We start from the raw sequence: 16,101 nt of genomic DNA, 5'->3' as shown, positions 1-16,101 counted from the left end.
GCTCCTGGGGTTTGGGGATTTACGCTCGCCCGCAATCGTCGTCGGTTGCCAAGGGGCAACAGCAACAGTAACAACAACAGAAGCAGCAGCAGCAGCAACAACAAACAGCCGAAAGTGGCAAAAATTTGAATTAAGTTGTTGAAAAACAAGATTTATTTGCCCAACGCCCAACGAGTTGTGAGCGCTGCTATCCAAAAACGTTATCATATTACATTTTTGATTTTTGGCCCCCACGAAATGTGTCAAGCGCTAAAAACCCAAAATGAGCCAAAACTAATGAGCCACATTTGCAGATCATTTAATGGCATTGCAACTCTTGGCCAAATACCAAAAAACGCTCTGCAAATCGCAATCTCTGCTGCACTGGCAGCTTTTTATGTAACCTCTATCGATGACTTGATACCTTCATTTTTGGTTACAAAACTGGGCGAGGGAAAGGAGGCGAGTCTTTGCATTCTGCGATATTTGCAAAGTCAAACGAAGCGTAAAGTCACGATTAGTTAGACAGGCGTGTTAACGACTCTGGCTTTTGGTTTGGCGGCTATACTTCGAGGGAGGAATTTACTCTTAAGCCTCAGGGGAGATGCTGTTAGTTGAAGGAGAGTTTTTGAAAGCTGTCGTTGTTGTTGTTGTTGTTATTGCTGTTATATGGGTATTAGTCCTGCCCTGCTTTGTTGCTAGTAGTTGCCATTTTAATGAGCTGCTATGGGTGCAAAACAAAAACTTTTGATGCAAGCATTAAAATAAAAAAAAAATTGTATAAAAATAAAAGAGAAACTTTTCTTTTAATGCGCGTGGCACAAGTTTCTTTCTGACCAGGACGTGTTAATTAAATGCCTGTTTACCTAATGGAGTTTGCAAACGCAAGTTTTAAATTAATGATCGGGTCAACTAATGGAATTGCTTTGCTCTTCCTCTCTCATTATCCTTCACAGATCTTACGCCCATGGACTATTATCCCGATGCTCATCCAGCGTTGCATTTGGTCGTCTACAGTGTCAACCAAAAGGGACGTTCCGAGCCAATTGTTCTGGAGAATGTGCCCATCAATGAGGCGGACAAGCGTTCAGGTGAGTGACAAAAGATTTTTATTTATATAAAAATGTATAAAAAATATTGTGAAATGAGTGAAGTAACATAAAAGACACAGTAAAAAAGCAGAAAAAGAAACAAACGAGTGTTGCGCTCGCACATACAAAGTTTGCATTTCGCATTGTCCCTGGAGTGTGTTTGAGTTGGCAAAGTGTTGGCGGTCCCTCAAAGTATGCAACACGGCGAAAAGTTACCGCTCCGCAGGACCAGCACAAGGACACGGGAGTGGGAGGAGAGCAACGAGGTGCTTGGGGAGGGGCGGAACAAAGCATTCATTGCTTTTTAAGCACCATTTCACCTTTAAAAAGTCATTCAAGTATTTGCATAGTCTGCTTAACCGTTTTAGTTTTTTGTAAGTACAATTGTTCTTTTATTTAACGAGTTTTGTTTACGTTAGGGCGACAGTTTCCCACAACTTCCTTGTCCCTGACCCGATGCCAAAGCCGAAGCCAGAGCCAAGTAGTGCTGCTAAGATTTCTTATTCATTCCTTCTTGTTCAACTTTGACGTTAATTTTCTTCAAAAGTTGCATTTTTTTCCTCCATTTCCCAGCATTTTGCAATAAAGGAAGCAAAAGAATGTTAAGCTGCATGGGAAAAATAGCATTGAAAGGCTTGTTTTACACTCGCTTACAACACATTCATCAGGATTCTTTTTTTTTAAGAGGTTGGGCAACATGGACATTTGCACAATACACACAGAATATTTGTTGCAACATTATGCAGCTTATCGACTTAGCTGTGGAATGCAAATAGAGAATATTTAAGCATATTAATTAACTTGCAACATTTCTAGAGTAACTAGAGTTTAGCCAAAATGAAGTGCAACTCACACACATCGAATCAATTAAGGCAAATCAAATACAAATGATATACAATAAATGTAACAAAGTGAGCCGCTTAAGCAGATCAGCAGCCACTTATGCACCTGGCCATGGCCATTATGACAGCACATTGATTTATTACGTTATTAAGTATAGTATGCTGGCTATCGAAATGCTGGCAGTCAATGTAATGTTTATCTCTGCATTGGCCATGGGCAAAATGGGATAAGAGTATTAGTTGAGCAGTAGTATTTGTGCTACTGCGACTGAGACTGCGACTGAGACATTCGGCATGAGCAGAGTAAATCCACTCAATCATCTCTATAATACACATTAGAGTGCGACACATTGCCACACAGCTGGTCAGCAACGTCTACGAAATATATTTGATAGTTCTATGTGTGTCAAGTATGCGAGTGTGTGTGTGTGTGTGTGTGAAGTGTATGTATTTAGGAGAATAATACGCAAAAATGCAATATACGTCAGGTGTCAATATTTGCACCTTGGCAAATTTGAAAGCATTTCATTCGACACTTAGCCAAGCAGATCTGCCAGCATTTCATCTCGTCTCATCTTAACGAAGCAAGCAAGCGTTCTGGGAGCAAGCAATTTCGGCAACATTTTACATTGGCAACGCTTGACGCCACCACATTAATGTAAATATAATCAATTTCATGTTTTACCTGAGCCAAAAAAAAAAAAACAACAAAAAAATGTGAAATGTGCAGAGAAAAGAAAGATCTTGTTATGCTAAACTGACACACAGAGATTCCCCAGGAGTTACATTATCCACATCGAGCATGCCAGAACTCACACACACACACAAAGGAGAGAGTGAGAGCGACAGACAGTTACGTATACTTAGCCATAGTCGCATCTGTGGCATCAAGGTAACAACGCATCAGACGACAACGACGGAAACGAAACAGACACTGAGCCTTGAGTCCCTACACCAACACCACCATCACCACCATCACCATCACCACACAGAGCTTCGCTAGCATTCGTTGCTCCTCTCACGTCCTGTCATGCCACACAAAATATAAACGATTACTGTAAGACAAGAAAAATATACATTAAACATGTCTTATCTGAATAAAATATCCCAAAAGACAACGGCGCTGAAAGTAAAGTAAAATAAAATTATATCCTACAAAATACATCGAGTGTATGTACCAACAGCAGATCGAAGTGGTTGCCTGACTGGCTGACTGGATGACTGGCTGCCTGGTTGGCTTGGTTGTGGTGTGGCTGGCTGGCTGGTTTGGATTGGTTTGGTTTGGTTCGACAGGAAATGTGACCGTCCCGTTGCCCCTTTCCGCTTTCATCGCTGCCCCATCATGCCGAAGCGATGATGAAACGCAAGGAGCCCAAGCGATAGGCAAAGATGTTGTGTGTCTGTGTGTGTGTGTGTGTGTGTATTACAAGCATGCGATACAGATACATTGTTTGGCTTGGCTTGGCTCTGGCTTCAGCACATCACACATACGCCCGCATGCACAGGACTACAACATTTTATTTATGCTTACTTTGTGTAAACGTAAATGTAACCGTAAACGCATTCCCAGCCAGGCAGCGAGCGAGCATCGAAGCCAATGGAAGATTCGAGTTCACATGTGAGCGGCATCGCCTCGTAATCCCAATACATTTTAACCAATCCACTTTTTCATCGTTTCATCGAATCATTTATATCACAAACGGGAGCATTAAATCGAATTAAGCTTATAAGAAGACGAAGGCGTAGCATGAAGATGCCGTACCATGATGGTGGCAAAGCAGACGAATTGCTTCGTCCTGCACTCACCAAATGAAACGCATACAAACAATTGGCTTATGAGCGGAACGCAGGACGTTCTGCCAGAGCAATGTTTGTGATGTGGCATGTGAAGTGTGGAGCATGGAAGTGCGGAGTGTGTAGCGTGTGGCGTGTGGCATGTGGCTAGCGGTGAGTGCTCTACTTGGTGGGTGACTCCTCTCTGAGCTCTCCCCAACGTTCCCTATGCTGCTCATACTTTCAAGTCCCCATTGGTGTTGCCTGGCTTATCTGCTTAACTTGGGGCATGTGCATGGTCTTCACTTCGCTTCGGTACGGTTTGGTTTGGTTTGGTTTGGTTCCATTCACCATTTCACCCGCTCCCCAGAGCCTCAAGCTGCCCTACCTTGTGTTGTTGTTTTATTGATAAATATTTGCACAAGTGTGAAAATTTCATTACGCCGCTGTGCTTATATTTAAATTACTTTCTTCTCCTTTTTTTTGCTGCTCTCCTTGGAGCAGGTAGTTCAACTCGTATGCCGCTCGACTGCTATCAGTTTCAAGTGTCTTCGCCGTGTCGAATATATATAAATTTTATTTGGCAAGCAACTGCTTACTTTCGCATTCCTTTATGTCCTTTCTGTTTGTGTTTTTTATTTTTTTTTTTGTTCGTTTTTTTTTTTTTGGTGTATGAAATGAGTTCCGGGCTTGGGGGATTTGTTGTTGGTGTGAGTCGGTGGCAACCTGATGGCAATCTACTATAAAGTAATCCGACTTCATTTACATCTATAAATACGAATATACATACAATCCGAAATCTATCATGCCATCTATCTATTTGTATTTAACTTGAGCAACTTCGCCATGAACAATTCAATTAAAACATTAACTACAAGCAGCCACAGCTGGCGGATTTAGCACGACGCTAATGGAAAATTCCCAATATAAATGTACATATGTATGTACTCTACTTACTATATATATTTTTCAAAAGTCATGTGCCAACAATTACAACACATGTACAATTTGGACATGCACTGAATGTCTGTGTGTGCGTATGTGTGTGGGTGTATGCTTCTAAACGCAGCCATGCATAAATGAGCAATTTCGCTCGCGGCGCAGTTTCGTCAACATTTGGTAGAGCTGCAAAAAATATTTATTGATTTGCAACTTTGGCTGCTGCTGCTACTGCTGTTGCTGTTGCTGCTGTCGACGGCGTCTGGCTGACAGGCACAGGTTTATAAATTAGCAACAGTCTGTCCGTCTACCCTCAATTTCTCCCCCTTCCCTTAATCCCTCACCCAGATGCCAGTTAGACAGCTTTGGTTTTTCGGTTTTGCCTCTGGTTGTTGCCTCTGGTTCTGGTTGTGACTCTCTCCGGTTCTGGGTGCTACTGATTCAGCTGTGTCCTGTGCTGGCTTCGGTTCTGGCTTTTGCCATTTTGCCATGTTTGCTTATTGAAATTCTGTGTTGCATATCCGCAGGCGCGCATGATTTGTTGAATGTTAAACACATTTTGACTACCCGACGAAATGCGCAAATACGAAATAAACGAAATACTTATGGCCTTGTAATGTATATTCAATTACAACAAACACGCCCACTAAGCTCCCTTCAAAAAATGCTTCAAATAAAGCAGATTTTAATTAAAGCGCGTTGGCGATAAATGAAAATAAATTTGCAAACAAAAAAAAAGAAACTACTACATCAAAAGGGTGACTAGACGTATTTTTGCAAGCGAGTACGTATTTTTAAAAAATAACTAACAATTTTTATTACATAACTAAATTAAAAACTAAAGATAATATATATATTAAACACACTTGAAATTACTTATTAGCAGAACCTAAAAAACAGCTTAAAATCAGAACATATTTCACAAGTGATAATACGAAATTAGTAGCATTAGACATATTTTACTAAAGTAAATCTTCTATTATTGTATATATACATACATTTTGAATAGTAATTCAATTCAATACTCAAGAACGATTATAGAAGGAACAGCTGAGACTTTTAGTTGTTTTTCGAATGATAATAAAAAAAAGGAATTTCTATACACATATAGATTTATTTCATTGGAGATTCCATACTACTGAATCGTATTACCATAACATATAGTGTTGCAACTCAAATGTTAATCAAATCTTACGATAGGATTAAACCCTTCACACATTTCGACATAATATAGAAATTCATTAAAAAGCACATATGTAATATTGAAAGCAGGAACGACAAGAAAAGTCCTTAATAAATGCCAAATTCAGTATCTAATCCAAAACCATATTTTAATAGATTAGTGATATTATCGTTAGTAATCCCTAAAAAGCGAACTTTCAACAAATTATGCAAAAGTTAAAAGGAAACTATTCTCGGGGATTACATTATCAATTCATTTCTATTTGCAGATGGACGCATGGGTCTATCCATATTGCCCATTGCCGCTTTGCTCACTGGCACACTCTTCACCGTGGGCATTGCTGTGCTGTTTGTGGTTGTGATTGCGGTGCGTCGTCGTCGCTGTCAAGGCGCACGCAATTTGTGCGACGATAAGGACAAGCATTTGGGTAAAGTCAATGTGCTAATCGTCTGGCGCACAATCCTTGATTTGCTTGTTTTTGTTTTTCTTCTGTTTTGTGCAGGCATGGATGTGACAGTGACGGCGCCTCTGGAAACTGGAGCCGGTCATCAGCGTCTCGTGGTGGCGTACACGCTGAAGCAGGGCATTGAAAAGCAGCCGGACATACTGAGCGCACAAAAAAGCGCAACTGGCAGTGACACATCGTCACCTCTGGGAAATCGACAGAGTGGTTTATTTATGGGCAGCAACAGTGCAGCCGCGCCCAGCAGCGTGGCGAATCATAAAACTGTGGATTATGTAAGTGTGTGAATGTGAATGCACAAGTGCACAAGTGCACAGCAAGTGCAAGAAGGAGTTGGAGTTGGAGAGCAGACATTGTCATTTGCTATATTGCAGGATGTCAATGCGCCGCACCTGAATAGTCCGCCCTCGCAGTCGAGCACCCTCAAACTGGAGAGTGACACAGCCGCCGCGGCCAAATGTTATCAGGCGCCTTCGGCAGCACCAACGCTACTCTACGATGCCATGCCCACGCTCAGTCGCTACGAGCCGCTGGGTCTCAACATGGGCAGCTATGCAGCTGGCGGAGGAGGAGGAGGAGGCGGCGGTGGAGGAGCTGGTGGTGGCAGCAACAGCACACTCAGCTCGGCGGGCAGTGTGGCCAACTCGACGAGCAATGCGCACAGTGTGGGCAGCAGCAGTCATTATGTCCAGCACTTGCACCACACGCTGCCACATGGCATTTCACAGCCATCGGGCAGTTTGCCGCGTGGTAGAGATCCGCTAACCTTAGCCGATTATTTGACCACCAGCAGCCTGATTGACTACAATCTAAGTAAAGCGGCGGCAGCCACCGCGGCTCCGCTGCCCACGCATATGATGACACTACCAAAGGGCATGGGTCACACTGGTCACGCAGTGCTGCCCAACAGCAGCAGCAGTTTGTCGCCATCGCCGTCGCAACTCACCACCATCACCCAGAAATCGAATGCTGGGCGTAATCATATTATCACCGACACGCTTCCCGGTCCCGAGAGCTGCGTCTAAACAGATAATTTTGAGGGGGAGGATAAGAGGGAGAGGGAGAGCGGCAAACCGAATTCCTGGCAAACAACAAACAAAAGACTGGCGCACACACAACAGACAACAAAAATTAGTGAAAGAAACCGAAACAGCAGAACAAAGATTCAGATGAAACGAGCAAAAGATAAAGCTAGAATTATAGAAAGTAAAGAACAGAAGAAAAATAAAAGAATTGTAGCATAGCAAGCTAGGTATAGAGAAACTTATCAGAACTAGTAAACTAATCGTAACTAGCAAAACGTTATACGACGGTGTCTCGGAATCATGAAATTCTTATTGTTAGACCATAACATAAAAAAAACTGTAGATCTCTAAAAACTAGTCAATGTATTTGTAATTGTATTTGTAATTTTAATTGTAATTGTATGTGTAATCGTGTGCATGTGTGTCTGTTTGTTTGTAAATGTTAGTTTGTAAGACAGCCGAATCAATTATTTCTTCGAGGCAAAGGCTTAAAAAAACAACAAAACTACAAAAAATACCCGTCTTGTTAAATTTGCTGTGTACTTAAAAGCAAAAGTGTTGTTGTTAAATCAGTTGTTTTTTCTGTTTTTTGTTTTTTTTTTTCAAACTGCCGGTAAAAAAACATATCCCCAACTAAACACACACATATCCTTTTGCTGTCTAACCGAGCCTATACTCAAATTTAACCACAACTATTTGAACTGCTGCCCAAGATCAAAGCCAAACCAAGCAGCAGTCAGCCAACAAAAAAAAAAGCAAAAAACACAAAAAAAAAAGAACTCGTAGCCGGCCCAGGGGAAAAAGTTATATTGGACACGTCTTGCGCCATTGCCTTGGCCAGCTCTGGCTATTATTTAACTTTTAAACACGCACCAGCCAAAAACAAGCAGCCAGCACAGCCGGCAGAGCTTGTTTGGAGGCACAGCTAAGCCGAGCAGAGCAGTGTAGAGCAGACCCGGCAGATTTGAATTTAATGGGCATGCTCTGGGATGTGAGTGGAAGTGGAAGTGGCAGCAGCAGCAGCAGCAGCAGCAGCCAGTCGTGGTCGTTGCTATTAGCAGCAATGGCACCCAACAAGTGAGCAATAAAGAAAAGTTTAGAAAAATATGCGATAACCACCCCGTGGACCCCATAATAAGCTCACGAACGATTGAATGGGTATGAAACACAATAAAAACTGAATGGGGCGAGGACGACTGACTGTGTGTGAAGAAGGCAATGGCAACGGGAAGGGGAACGGCAACGATTGGGAGAAAAACTGAGCACGGATTTGTGCGCACGATAGCGCAAAATGATGACAATAAATGGAAAAGTTTTTAATAAGCCAATAAAATGATTTATGTAGCAAACATAGAGCACTAAATTGCTCCGCTCTCAGCAGGTTTATTAACGCGACCAGCTCAATGCGTTTCGATTCGATTCGGTTCAACTGTTGATTTACCAGCAAAAGCATAAATTTCATTAGGCAAACATTTTAGACCTGAATACACAACGAACAACAATTACTATTGGCACTTGGTTTGGACTTGGCTCTGGAGCAAATTCAAATAGGGAACATTTTTCCAAATTAGATTACATTATAAACGATTTGAATGTCTTTTGAAAAGATAGTATGCAATTGTTATCAAGGCATGTTTTGCATATCAGAAATGCATATATATATATATATATACAACTCGTAAACTATTAAGCAAGGTGTAAGATGAGCGTAGATGTTCATATGTTTTATTCGAAATGTTGATTTCCGCCTAAGTTCTATCATTAGAATCTACATTCTGCATATCTAACGAAAGTCACAAAACAATATTACTGATTACTTAAGTATATAGCAAATTCGTACATTATATAGTAAGAGGTGTGAATATTATAAATTTTAAGATGCAAAACCAAAAACATAACAACGTTGTATTGAATGCTACTAGTATAAAGAAGAATAACGATCAGAAAATCATAAACTTCCTCAAAGTGTATAAGCCAATGGCCCCCTGCTGTAGATATTCAATACGAATATGAATACGAGAGAGTATGTAGTTGAAATTTTCGAGAACGAAATCATGTAGTTCAACATATTATCATGGCTAAAATGCTAAAAATGTATCTAATGGGCCTCAAGGAGGGCAAAGCATTGTACATATATACATATAGTATATACATAAGCACGACGATTGTAACTATCTATGTAAAAATGCTTAAAATATTTGTGATAAAGTAATAGTGTTAATAATAAGGTAATAAAATATATTATGAAAAATATCAACAAGAGTCTAAATTGTTTTTAAGCTAGAGAACAGTTGGGTTTCTTTTGTGACTAATATTACCTGAATCATTCACGTACAGAGTAAGTGCATTTCAGAAGAGAATAATTATGAGCAATTGTAATTTGAAACGCAGTTGAGTATAATCCCCTCCGAGTTCTCAAAATATCCTTATCAAATGGTTTTTGAACATGTTCCGCACTCATTATCTAAAAATAACTATTGTTTTTTGCACAAACAAAACAGCTTATCACATTGTGCAGAGTAGAGAAAAGGGTATATCAAAGGCGAACTTAGCGACTCTACTGCCCAGATTGCTGATTAACAGCATCACTTTGCACACATGAGGAAATGCTGACTGATTAAGAGCATTCACTCGGCTGTAGATTGCGCTGGAATGGGGGCTTGATTATAAACTGCATATTTTCGTTGCTCGCAATCAGAAAATCGCCCCTTCATCCACGCCACTGAACAACTGGCTATGCCACAAAAAATATAATTAACGATTACAGTTTTCGACTTCAGTTTCAGTTGTCAAGATCAGTGACAAGTGCCGGACGTTGCCTCGCTATTTTCTTAAATAATATATAGAAATTTACAATGAAGTCTGTTGTGTGCTGTGTGATGCTCCTGTTTATTGGTGGGATCGTGGAATGCGCTGCCAAGGCAAGTGTTCGAGGATTCCTTGAAGGAGCATTACAGTCATCATTAATTTTACAGAGGCGTAATCACAATGATCCACCAACTGACAAGCTGCCAATTACGCTGTATTACGAATCACTTTGTCCATATTGTCGAGCATTCGTCACAGAGCAATTGAATCCCTCGATGGTGCGTCAGGATCGTCTTGCCTTCACAGAGTTAACCCTGGTGCCCTATGGCAATGCCCGAGTATGTAGCTTTTTGTGTAATTTACCATGCAACACTACAATATTTTGGCGTTGCAGAAAGACAACACGACGGGCAAGGTGACATGTCAGCACGGCGTACTGGAGTGTGAACTAAATGCCTGGCATGGCTGCATCCTGGAGCATCATAACATCACGGACGCGTTGAAGTTGATTGCCTGCATGATGCGTAGTGGAAAGAATCAGATCGACAAGTGCGCTACCCGTTACAGCATCGATGTGACCGCCGTCAAAGCTTGCATAAAATCGCGCAGCGTTGATGATATATTGGAAAAGTATCGCAAAGAGACGCAAAAAATTGTTCACCTTTATTCTGGTGTTCCTGCAATAGCTGTGGATAATGTAAGTTTCGGAGATTCGTCGTTAAAAGTACAAAAATAATCGAGTGACTTTTCTGTATAATTACAGGTTTATAATCAAGCTGACCAAAACGATCTAACTGATAATTTCGACGATTTCTTTTGTGCCAAATATGAAGCTAAGTTCAACAAGAAATTGAAAAACTGCCTTTAATATGGTCTTAGAGATCTGATCACATTGTTATATTCAATAAAGACCGACACGAATACATATAAACATACAATTTAGAAGCTAGTTGTAAAAAAATAGATAAAATTATATTTACGATTCGATGATTTAGTTGCGCTTTTCGAGCAGTGCCATAATTCTATCCAACTTTTCAGTCTGTTGCAATTGTATTTCATCCAGTCTTTTAGTTATGAGTTGCTCCAATTGTTCGAACTTAAGATTGATATGTTGGTTGATGCTGTTCATATCCATATTGCCCGTAGGAGCCGCTGTTGGCACTTGAGAATGCGATTGGCCTGTAATTCCCTTCATCAACGACATGAACTTTTGCATTTTCTCTTCATTGTCATCGGGCTTGCTTTGACTACTGCTGCTGCTGCTTCCGCCTTTGTGCAGTAATTCTTGTATCTTTTGCAAATCAAATGGCTGCTGCTGCTGTGTGGTGATGCCATTGGGATTAGGTGCAATGTGCAACATGGCACCAAAGATGCAAATCTCTTTACTCGACGTCAGTAGCTTCAAATTAATGTTGGCTATGCCGGAACGATCGATTTCCACATCGTAACGATATGGTCTTATGGGCACATCACCTTCACCTTCATCCTCTTCGATGGCAACGCCATAAATGGTCTCTAAGTATTCTTGGTTGGTGCCCACAAAAAGTTCTACTTTGGGAGCGCTACACACAAGGGTTAAAGCGGCAATTTTGAAACGCGGTGAGATTTCAAAATGTAACTCGCATGGAATGGGAGCGGATTCATTGTTGGCGAACAGCACAGCACGGTCCTCGTTGACAATATCGTCCAAGGCAGGTCTATAATACAGGAAAGTATGTCACTCAAGTAAACCAGTATTTTCTTTGGGCGTCGTTGCAATATGCAATATGCAACTTGTAATTCTTTGTCTTACTTCACAAAGACATCCTCCTCGTAGTGACGTGTCGGTATTAGCTGGGACAGCTCATTGCCCGCCGTTTGTGTCCAGCTACAGCGCGAAATCACTTTTTCTGTCATATTTTGTAGGTTGTTTAAATACAAACACAAAAAAACGTTACCAATTCACTTTTAGTCTGAATTCTTTGTTTATAGTCTTCTTCTTCGCAGGTTCGCATTCACAATGGCCAACTGTTGCGTTAACAGATCTCTCGCCAAAGTGAGCAACCGTTGCGTTAACAGCACATAATTACAGAGTTGTATTTAACATTACAGCAAACACATAACGTAGTGCAAAACGTTACGTCAGAGACTTGCGCGCACTTAACAGAGCCGCCCCATAGACAACAGCGTTGCAATTTGACAAGTACGACCTTGATTGGCCCCCTTGTAGGTCATATTTAAGTAAATCCAAAGGAAAGCGACAGTGCTCTTCTCAGCGCCATCGCAGTTAGTTGAACATAATTCTTCGCAAATTAATCCGCAATAATATGGGTGGCAAATACAAGATTGTGATGGTCCGCCACGGCGAGTCCGAGTGGAATCAGAAGAATCAATTCTGCGGCTGGTTCGATGCCAACCTCAGCGATAAGGGTAAGCAAATTGCTTATCACATAATCATTAACTCAACTCAATCGATAATTGTCTATGTGCGTCGCAGGCAAAGAGGAAGCTCTAGCTGCTGGCAAGGCTGTTAAGGAGGCTGGTCTCGAATTCGATGTGGCTCACACATCGGTGCTGACTCGCGCTCAAGTCACCTTGGCAAGCATTCTCTCGGCCAGCGGCCACAAGGAGATTCCCATCCAGAAGACTTGGCGCCTCAACGAGCGTCACTATGGTGGCCTCACTGGTCTGAACAAGGCCGAGACTGCTGCCAAGTATGGTGAGGCTCAGGTGCAAATCTGGCGTCGCAGCTTCGATACACCACCACCACCAATGGAGCCAGGACATCCATACTATGATACAATTGTCAAGGATCCTCGCTATGCTGAGGGACCCAAACCAGAGGAGTTCCCCCAGTTTGAGTCGCTGAAGCTGACGATTGAGCGCACACTGCCATACTGGAACGATGTGATCATTCCACAGATGAAGGAGGGCAAACGCATCCTGATCGCTGCCCATGGCAACAGTCTGCGTGGCATTGTCAAGCATTTAGATAGTGAGTAGACTACACTATAAGTCTATATTATGTATATTAACACATCAATTTGCAGATCTCTCCGAGGATGCCATCATGGCACTCAACTTGCCCACTGGCATCCCATTCGTTTATGAGCTGGACGAGAACTTCAAGCCCGTGGTCTCGATGCAGTTCCTCGGCGACGAGGAGACCGTCAAGAAGGCCATCGAAGCTGTTGCCGCCCAAGGCAAAGCCAAGTAAACAAACTAAATAGCCACCAAAAAACAAAATGAACTATAGTCAGGCACAAAGTTAAAGAAAATGGCAGAATTGCTTCAGAGGATTGAAGGCGCCTCCCATGTTTGATTCCTTACCCATTTGTTGTTGCAATTAATTGGTTCATCATCCCCTTCCCCACGCTACTGTTAATAAATAATTTATTGTATTACACACACTCAAACAGAAGACATTTATTTTAACATTTACTTTCGCTTCTTCTTACCATCCTTGGCCAACTCCAGACCCAGGATACACTTGGGCGGCACCTTGTACGTTTCCGTTAGCAGCGTGTATATGAAACGTACCTGATTGCCTTGCACCTGCAACTGTTCGTGCTTCTGATGAGGCAACTTGACAATCGTTGTGCTCGCAGCTGCGCCTTGTTTACAGAGTTTGATCAGCTCGGCCATAATGATCCCATAGGCTTCAATGTTGCTCACGAGCGTGACTTTTTTGTTGCCCGATCGTGTGGCTAGCGACATTTGAATCTGTGGCTTGCCACTGGTATCCTTCCCACTGCACATCTGATACGAATGCTCCATTTTGCTAGTAATGATCGAGGTGATTTCGCTCAACGTTGCCTCACGATTGCCGCACAACTCGCGCAAGACTTCATCGGGTTCTACGATTTTGGTTAGAGGATGAATAGCAGCATGTTTGCTCACATATTCGCGAACAATCTTCTTGACCTGAGCCACGGGAATGCCCTCGCCTCGCTTGTAATTCAGCTTGGTAAAGAAGGCAGCCGTCACATCGGTCACCACGTACATTTCCTTGAGCTCGGAGTGAAAGAGTGGTGTCTCAGCAGCTGCGCTAGAATCGTTTGTCTTCACATCTGTGATGAAATTCAGCAGCTCGGGATGTTCTAGGTCTACTGAGATGATTTTGTCCACACCTTTCGTTTCCTCGCGCACCACAATGAAGCCTTGGTCGACCATCTCGGCCAGAAAGTTGGACAACTTCTTGTATCGTGTCTTCTTCAGGTCGATTTGCTCCGCCGCCTCGTTGACCACATAGAGTCTATAGAAATTGCTAGTCAAAAGCGGCAGTGGCAGCTTTTTGCCATTGTTCTTGAGAGCCGCCAGGAATGCGTTCTTAAGCATCGTCTCCGGCGTGGGTTCATTGTCAGCTATTTCTTCGGGCTCGTCGAGATTCAGAGAAGCTGTGCTGGCTTCAATGGCATCCGTAGCTGGCTCTGCTGGAAGTTCAACTGTTTGTTCCGGCTGTACAGGCGTCTTTGGCACCTTGCGCTGTTCAACAGCACCCAAAGCAGGAAAATCATCTGTGGTCAGCGGTTTGGTGCGCATCACTGGAATCTGCTGCAGCAAACTGGGCTCATGTGACCAGAGCTTATCGCCAAACAGATGCAGCACTTTAACAGCAACGCCATGACCACCACACATGTACAATTCATCACTAGAACGCGCCAATTGACCTACAGCGACCGCTGAGCTGTTGTTCGTCAGATTGATGCCCACTAAAAGTGAGTAGTAGGAGTGTAAGTGAAATAGTTCAATAGCTAAATGATATTATCAACTCACCTAGCTGCCCCTTCTTGTAATGGCCGTACATGCTTAATCCCACGCCCAAGGGAACCACGCCAGGAAGCATTAAATCGGCGCCATTCGTCAGTTTGGGCAGCACACCTTCGTGTGTGGTGAAATATGGGATTATCTCCGGCGTTGTCCACAGTGTGTACACTGTGGGCACCAGTTGACCACCATCCAATTCGAAGAACATTGGCTGTTTGTCCACACAATAAACAATGCTCGCTGTCCCGCCATGTGTCAGAATTTTCAGCTGCGTCACATTCGCTTTTGCCGGTAGCAGATTTTCCACGCTAATGTGTGGAAAAGCTAAATCCAAACGTGCGCGCAATTTCTTTGCTTCGGATCCCTTGAGCGCTGCGCTGCTCTTCAGTCTATAGGGCTTTAAAAACATGTGTGTAATTTGATTTTTTTGGTGTGTGCACGTCAACACTAAATTGTTATAGGAAATAACCAAATGCAAACAATTGGTTCACAATAGACACCTGCTATGTTAACAGAACAGCTGTTTTCTTCTTTGTGTTGTGACCCATACCCAGTAGTCAATTTGCTGCAGCATTGATGTGATTGCCAATTTACTGTTAACTTTAAATGTTCACATTAAATCAATCCGTACAAATATATACCGATTTTTATAAGTTAAAACTAATTTAATAAAATCTAAGCTAACGTCAAATAATATAACTTCAAGTCACCTTAGTCACAATTTGACGATTAGTGCAGTGAGCTCGGCTGTGAAATACCCGCTACCCATTTCCAATAAATATATATTTTTTGAAAATATACCAATTTTTCTACCACAAAAATACTGAAATATACCGATATATTGATATAGCAAAATATACCATAGATTTTAAAATATACCATATGGTTAGGAAACGCTGCTAAAACCCAAATGCAGTAAGCGCCTTTTGTCATACAAAAGAATTTCTTAAATAACTTCTACAATTTTTATCTGATCGCAATTAAATTTTTAGGAATAATATATACTGTAGCTATTATAGAATTTTTATTTTCGGGAGCAGAAGTGGGCGTTAATAATAAAAATAATAAATAAATTATGGTCTCTGAGATCTATGTGTTTATACGGAAATACGGTTGTCTCGGTTGTTGACGCTAATCGGATATGCCTCCTTCTGTCTGCTACATACATTTCCCGCAGGCACATAGTCCTAATACCCTTTTACTATGTGGGTAACGGGTATAATTATAGAACTAAAATCTAAACATTTTATAC

The 16,101-nt window shown here is 41.9% G+C and overlaps 5 protein-coding genes across 6 annotated transcripts in view; 3 read left to right on the top strand and 2 right to left on the bottom strand.

Annotated features, from left to right (window-relative positions):
- Window positions 1–9,517, top strand: part of LOC117576600 (uncharacterized) — an 81,785-nt gene extending 72,268 nt beyond the window's left edge. The window contains exons 15-18 of one of the 2 annotated variants that reach the window (XM_052007205.1): window positions 936–1,070; window positions 6,076–6,234; window positions 6,310–6,545; window positions 6,645–9,517. In XM_052007205.1, the coding sequence (XP_051863165.1) occupies window positions 936–1,070; window positions 6,076–6,234; window positions 6,310–6,545; window positions 6,645–7,295 (1,181 nt within the window). In that variant the 3' untranslated portion in view covers window positions 7,296–9,517. Of the gene's footprint in view, window positions 1–935; window positions 1,071–1,133; window positions 1,216–6,075; window positions 6,235–6,309; window positions 6,546–6,644 lie in introns of those variants that run through there. The other variant, XM_052007206.1, reaches the window with a different exon arrangement.
- Window positions 9,518–10,058: 541 nt separating this feature from the next.
- On the top strand, window positions 10,059–11,016 carry LOC117574065 (GILT-like protein 2). The gene is made up of 4 exons (XM_034257688.2): window positions 10,059–10,216; window positions 10,271–10,441; window positions 10,498–10,800; window positions 10,867–11,016. The coding sequence occupies exons 1-4, from the start codon at window positions 10,151–10,153 to the stop codon at window positions 10,969–10,971; spliced, it is 645 nt and encodes a 214-aa protein (XP_034113579.2). The 5' UTR covers window positions 10,059–10,150; the 3' UTR covers window positions 10,972–11,016.
- A 78-nt stretch (window positions 11,017–11,094) lies between these two features.
- On the bottom strand, window positions 11,095–12,107 carry LOC117574066 (uncharacterized). The gene is made up of 2 exons (XM_034257689.2): window positions 11,896–12,107; window positions 11,095–11,800 (listed from the first exon to the last, which is right to left on the bottom strand). Exons 1-2 carry the CDS (start codon window positions 11,997–11,999, stop codon window positions 11,095–11,097), a joined length of 810 nt encoding a protein of 269 aa, XP_034113580.2. The 5' UTR covers window positions 12,000–12,107.
- Window positions 12,108–12,301: 194 nt separating this feature from the next.
- Window positions 12,302–13,492, top strand: LOC117574067 (phosphoglycerate mutase 2). The gene is made up of 3 exons (XM_034257690.2): window positions 12,302–12,512; window positions 12,580–13,077; window positions 13,133–13,492. Exons 1-3 carry the CDS (start codon window positions 12,410–12,412, stop codon window positions 13,297–13,299), a joined length of 768 nt encoding a protein of 255 aa, XP_034113581.1. The 5' UTR covers window positions 12,302–12,409; the 3' UTR covers window positions 13,300–13,492.
- LOC117574064 (eukaryotic translation initiation factor 2D) lies at window positions 13,216–15,462 on the bottom strand. Its single transcript, XM_034257687.2, has 2 exons — window positions 14,859–15,462; window positions 13,216–14,794 (listed from the first exon to the last, which is right to left on the bottom strand). The coding sequence occupies exons 1-2, from the start codon at window positions 15,256–15,258 to the stop codon at window positions 13,521–13,523; spliced, it is 1,674 nt and encodes a 557-aa protein (XP_034113578.2). The 5' UTR covers window positions 15,259–15,462; the 3' UTR covers window positions 13,216–13,520.
- Between the last annotated feature and the right edge of the window lie 639 nt (window positions 15,463–16,101).

Source organism: Drosophila albomicans, chromosome 2R, assembly GCF_009650485.2.
Source record: "Drosophila albomicans strain 15112-1751.03 chromosome 2R, ASM965048v2, whole genome shotgun sequence".
Taxonomy (NCBI): domain Eukaryota; kingdom Metazoa; phylum Arthropoda; class Insecta; order Diptera; family Drosophilidae; genus Drosophila; species Drosophila albomicans.
Note: the sequence above shows the minus strand (reverse complement) of the source record. Positions and strands in the feature narration are given on the sequence as shown.

Coding starts and splice junctions, on each gene's coding strand:
- LOC117574064 (XM_034257687.2), bottom strand. CDS start 15,258: ATGTTTTTAAAGCCCTATAGACTGAAGAGCAGCGCAGCGCTCAAGGGA. Junction 14,795..14,858: donor TTACAAGAAGGGGCAGCTAG/GTGAGTTGATAA, acceptor ACTCACTTTTAG/TGGGCATCAATCTGACGAAC.
- LOC117574067 (XM_034257690.2), top strand. CDS start 12,410: ATGGGTGGCAAATACAAGATTGTGATGGTCCGCCACGGCGAGTCCGAG. Junction 12,513..12,579: donor TGCCAACCTCAGCGATAAGG/GTAAGCAAATTG, acceptor TGTGCGTCGCAG/GCAAAGAGGAAGCTCTAGCT. Junction 13,078..13,132: donor CATTGTCAAGCATTTAGATA/GTGAGTAGACTA, acceptor ATCAATTTGCAG/ATCTCTCCGAGGATGCCATC.
- LOC117574066 (XM_034257689.2), bottom strand. CDS start 11,999: ATGACAGAAAAAGTGATTTCGCGCTGTAGCTGGACACAAACGGCGGGC. Junction 11,801..11,895: donor GAGGAGGATGTCTTTGTGAA/GTAAGACAAAGA, acceptor CCTGTATTATAG/ACCTGCCTTGGACGATATTG.
- LOC117574065 (XM_034257688.2), top strand. CDS start 10,151: ATGAAGTCTGTTGTGTGCTGTGTGATGCTCCTGTTTATTGGTGGGATC. Junction 10,442..10,497: donor TGCCCTATGGCAATGCCCGA/GTATGTAGCTTT, acceptor TTGGCGTTGCAG/AAAGACAACACGACGGGCAA. Junction 10,801..10,866: donor CTGCAATAGCTGTGGATAAT/GTAAGTTTCGGA, acceptor GTATAATTACAG/GTTTATAATCAAGCTGACCA.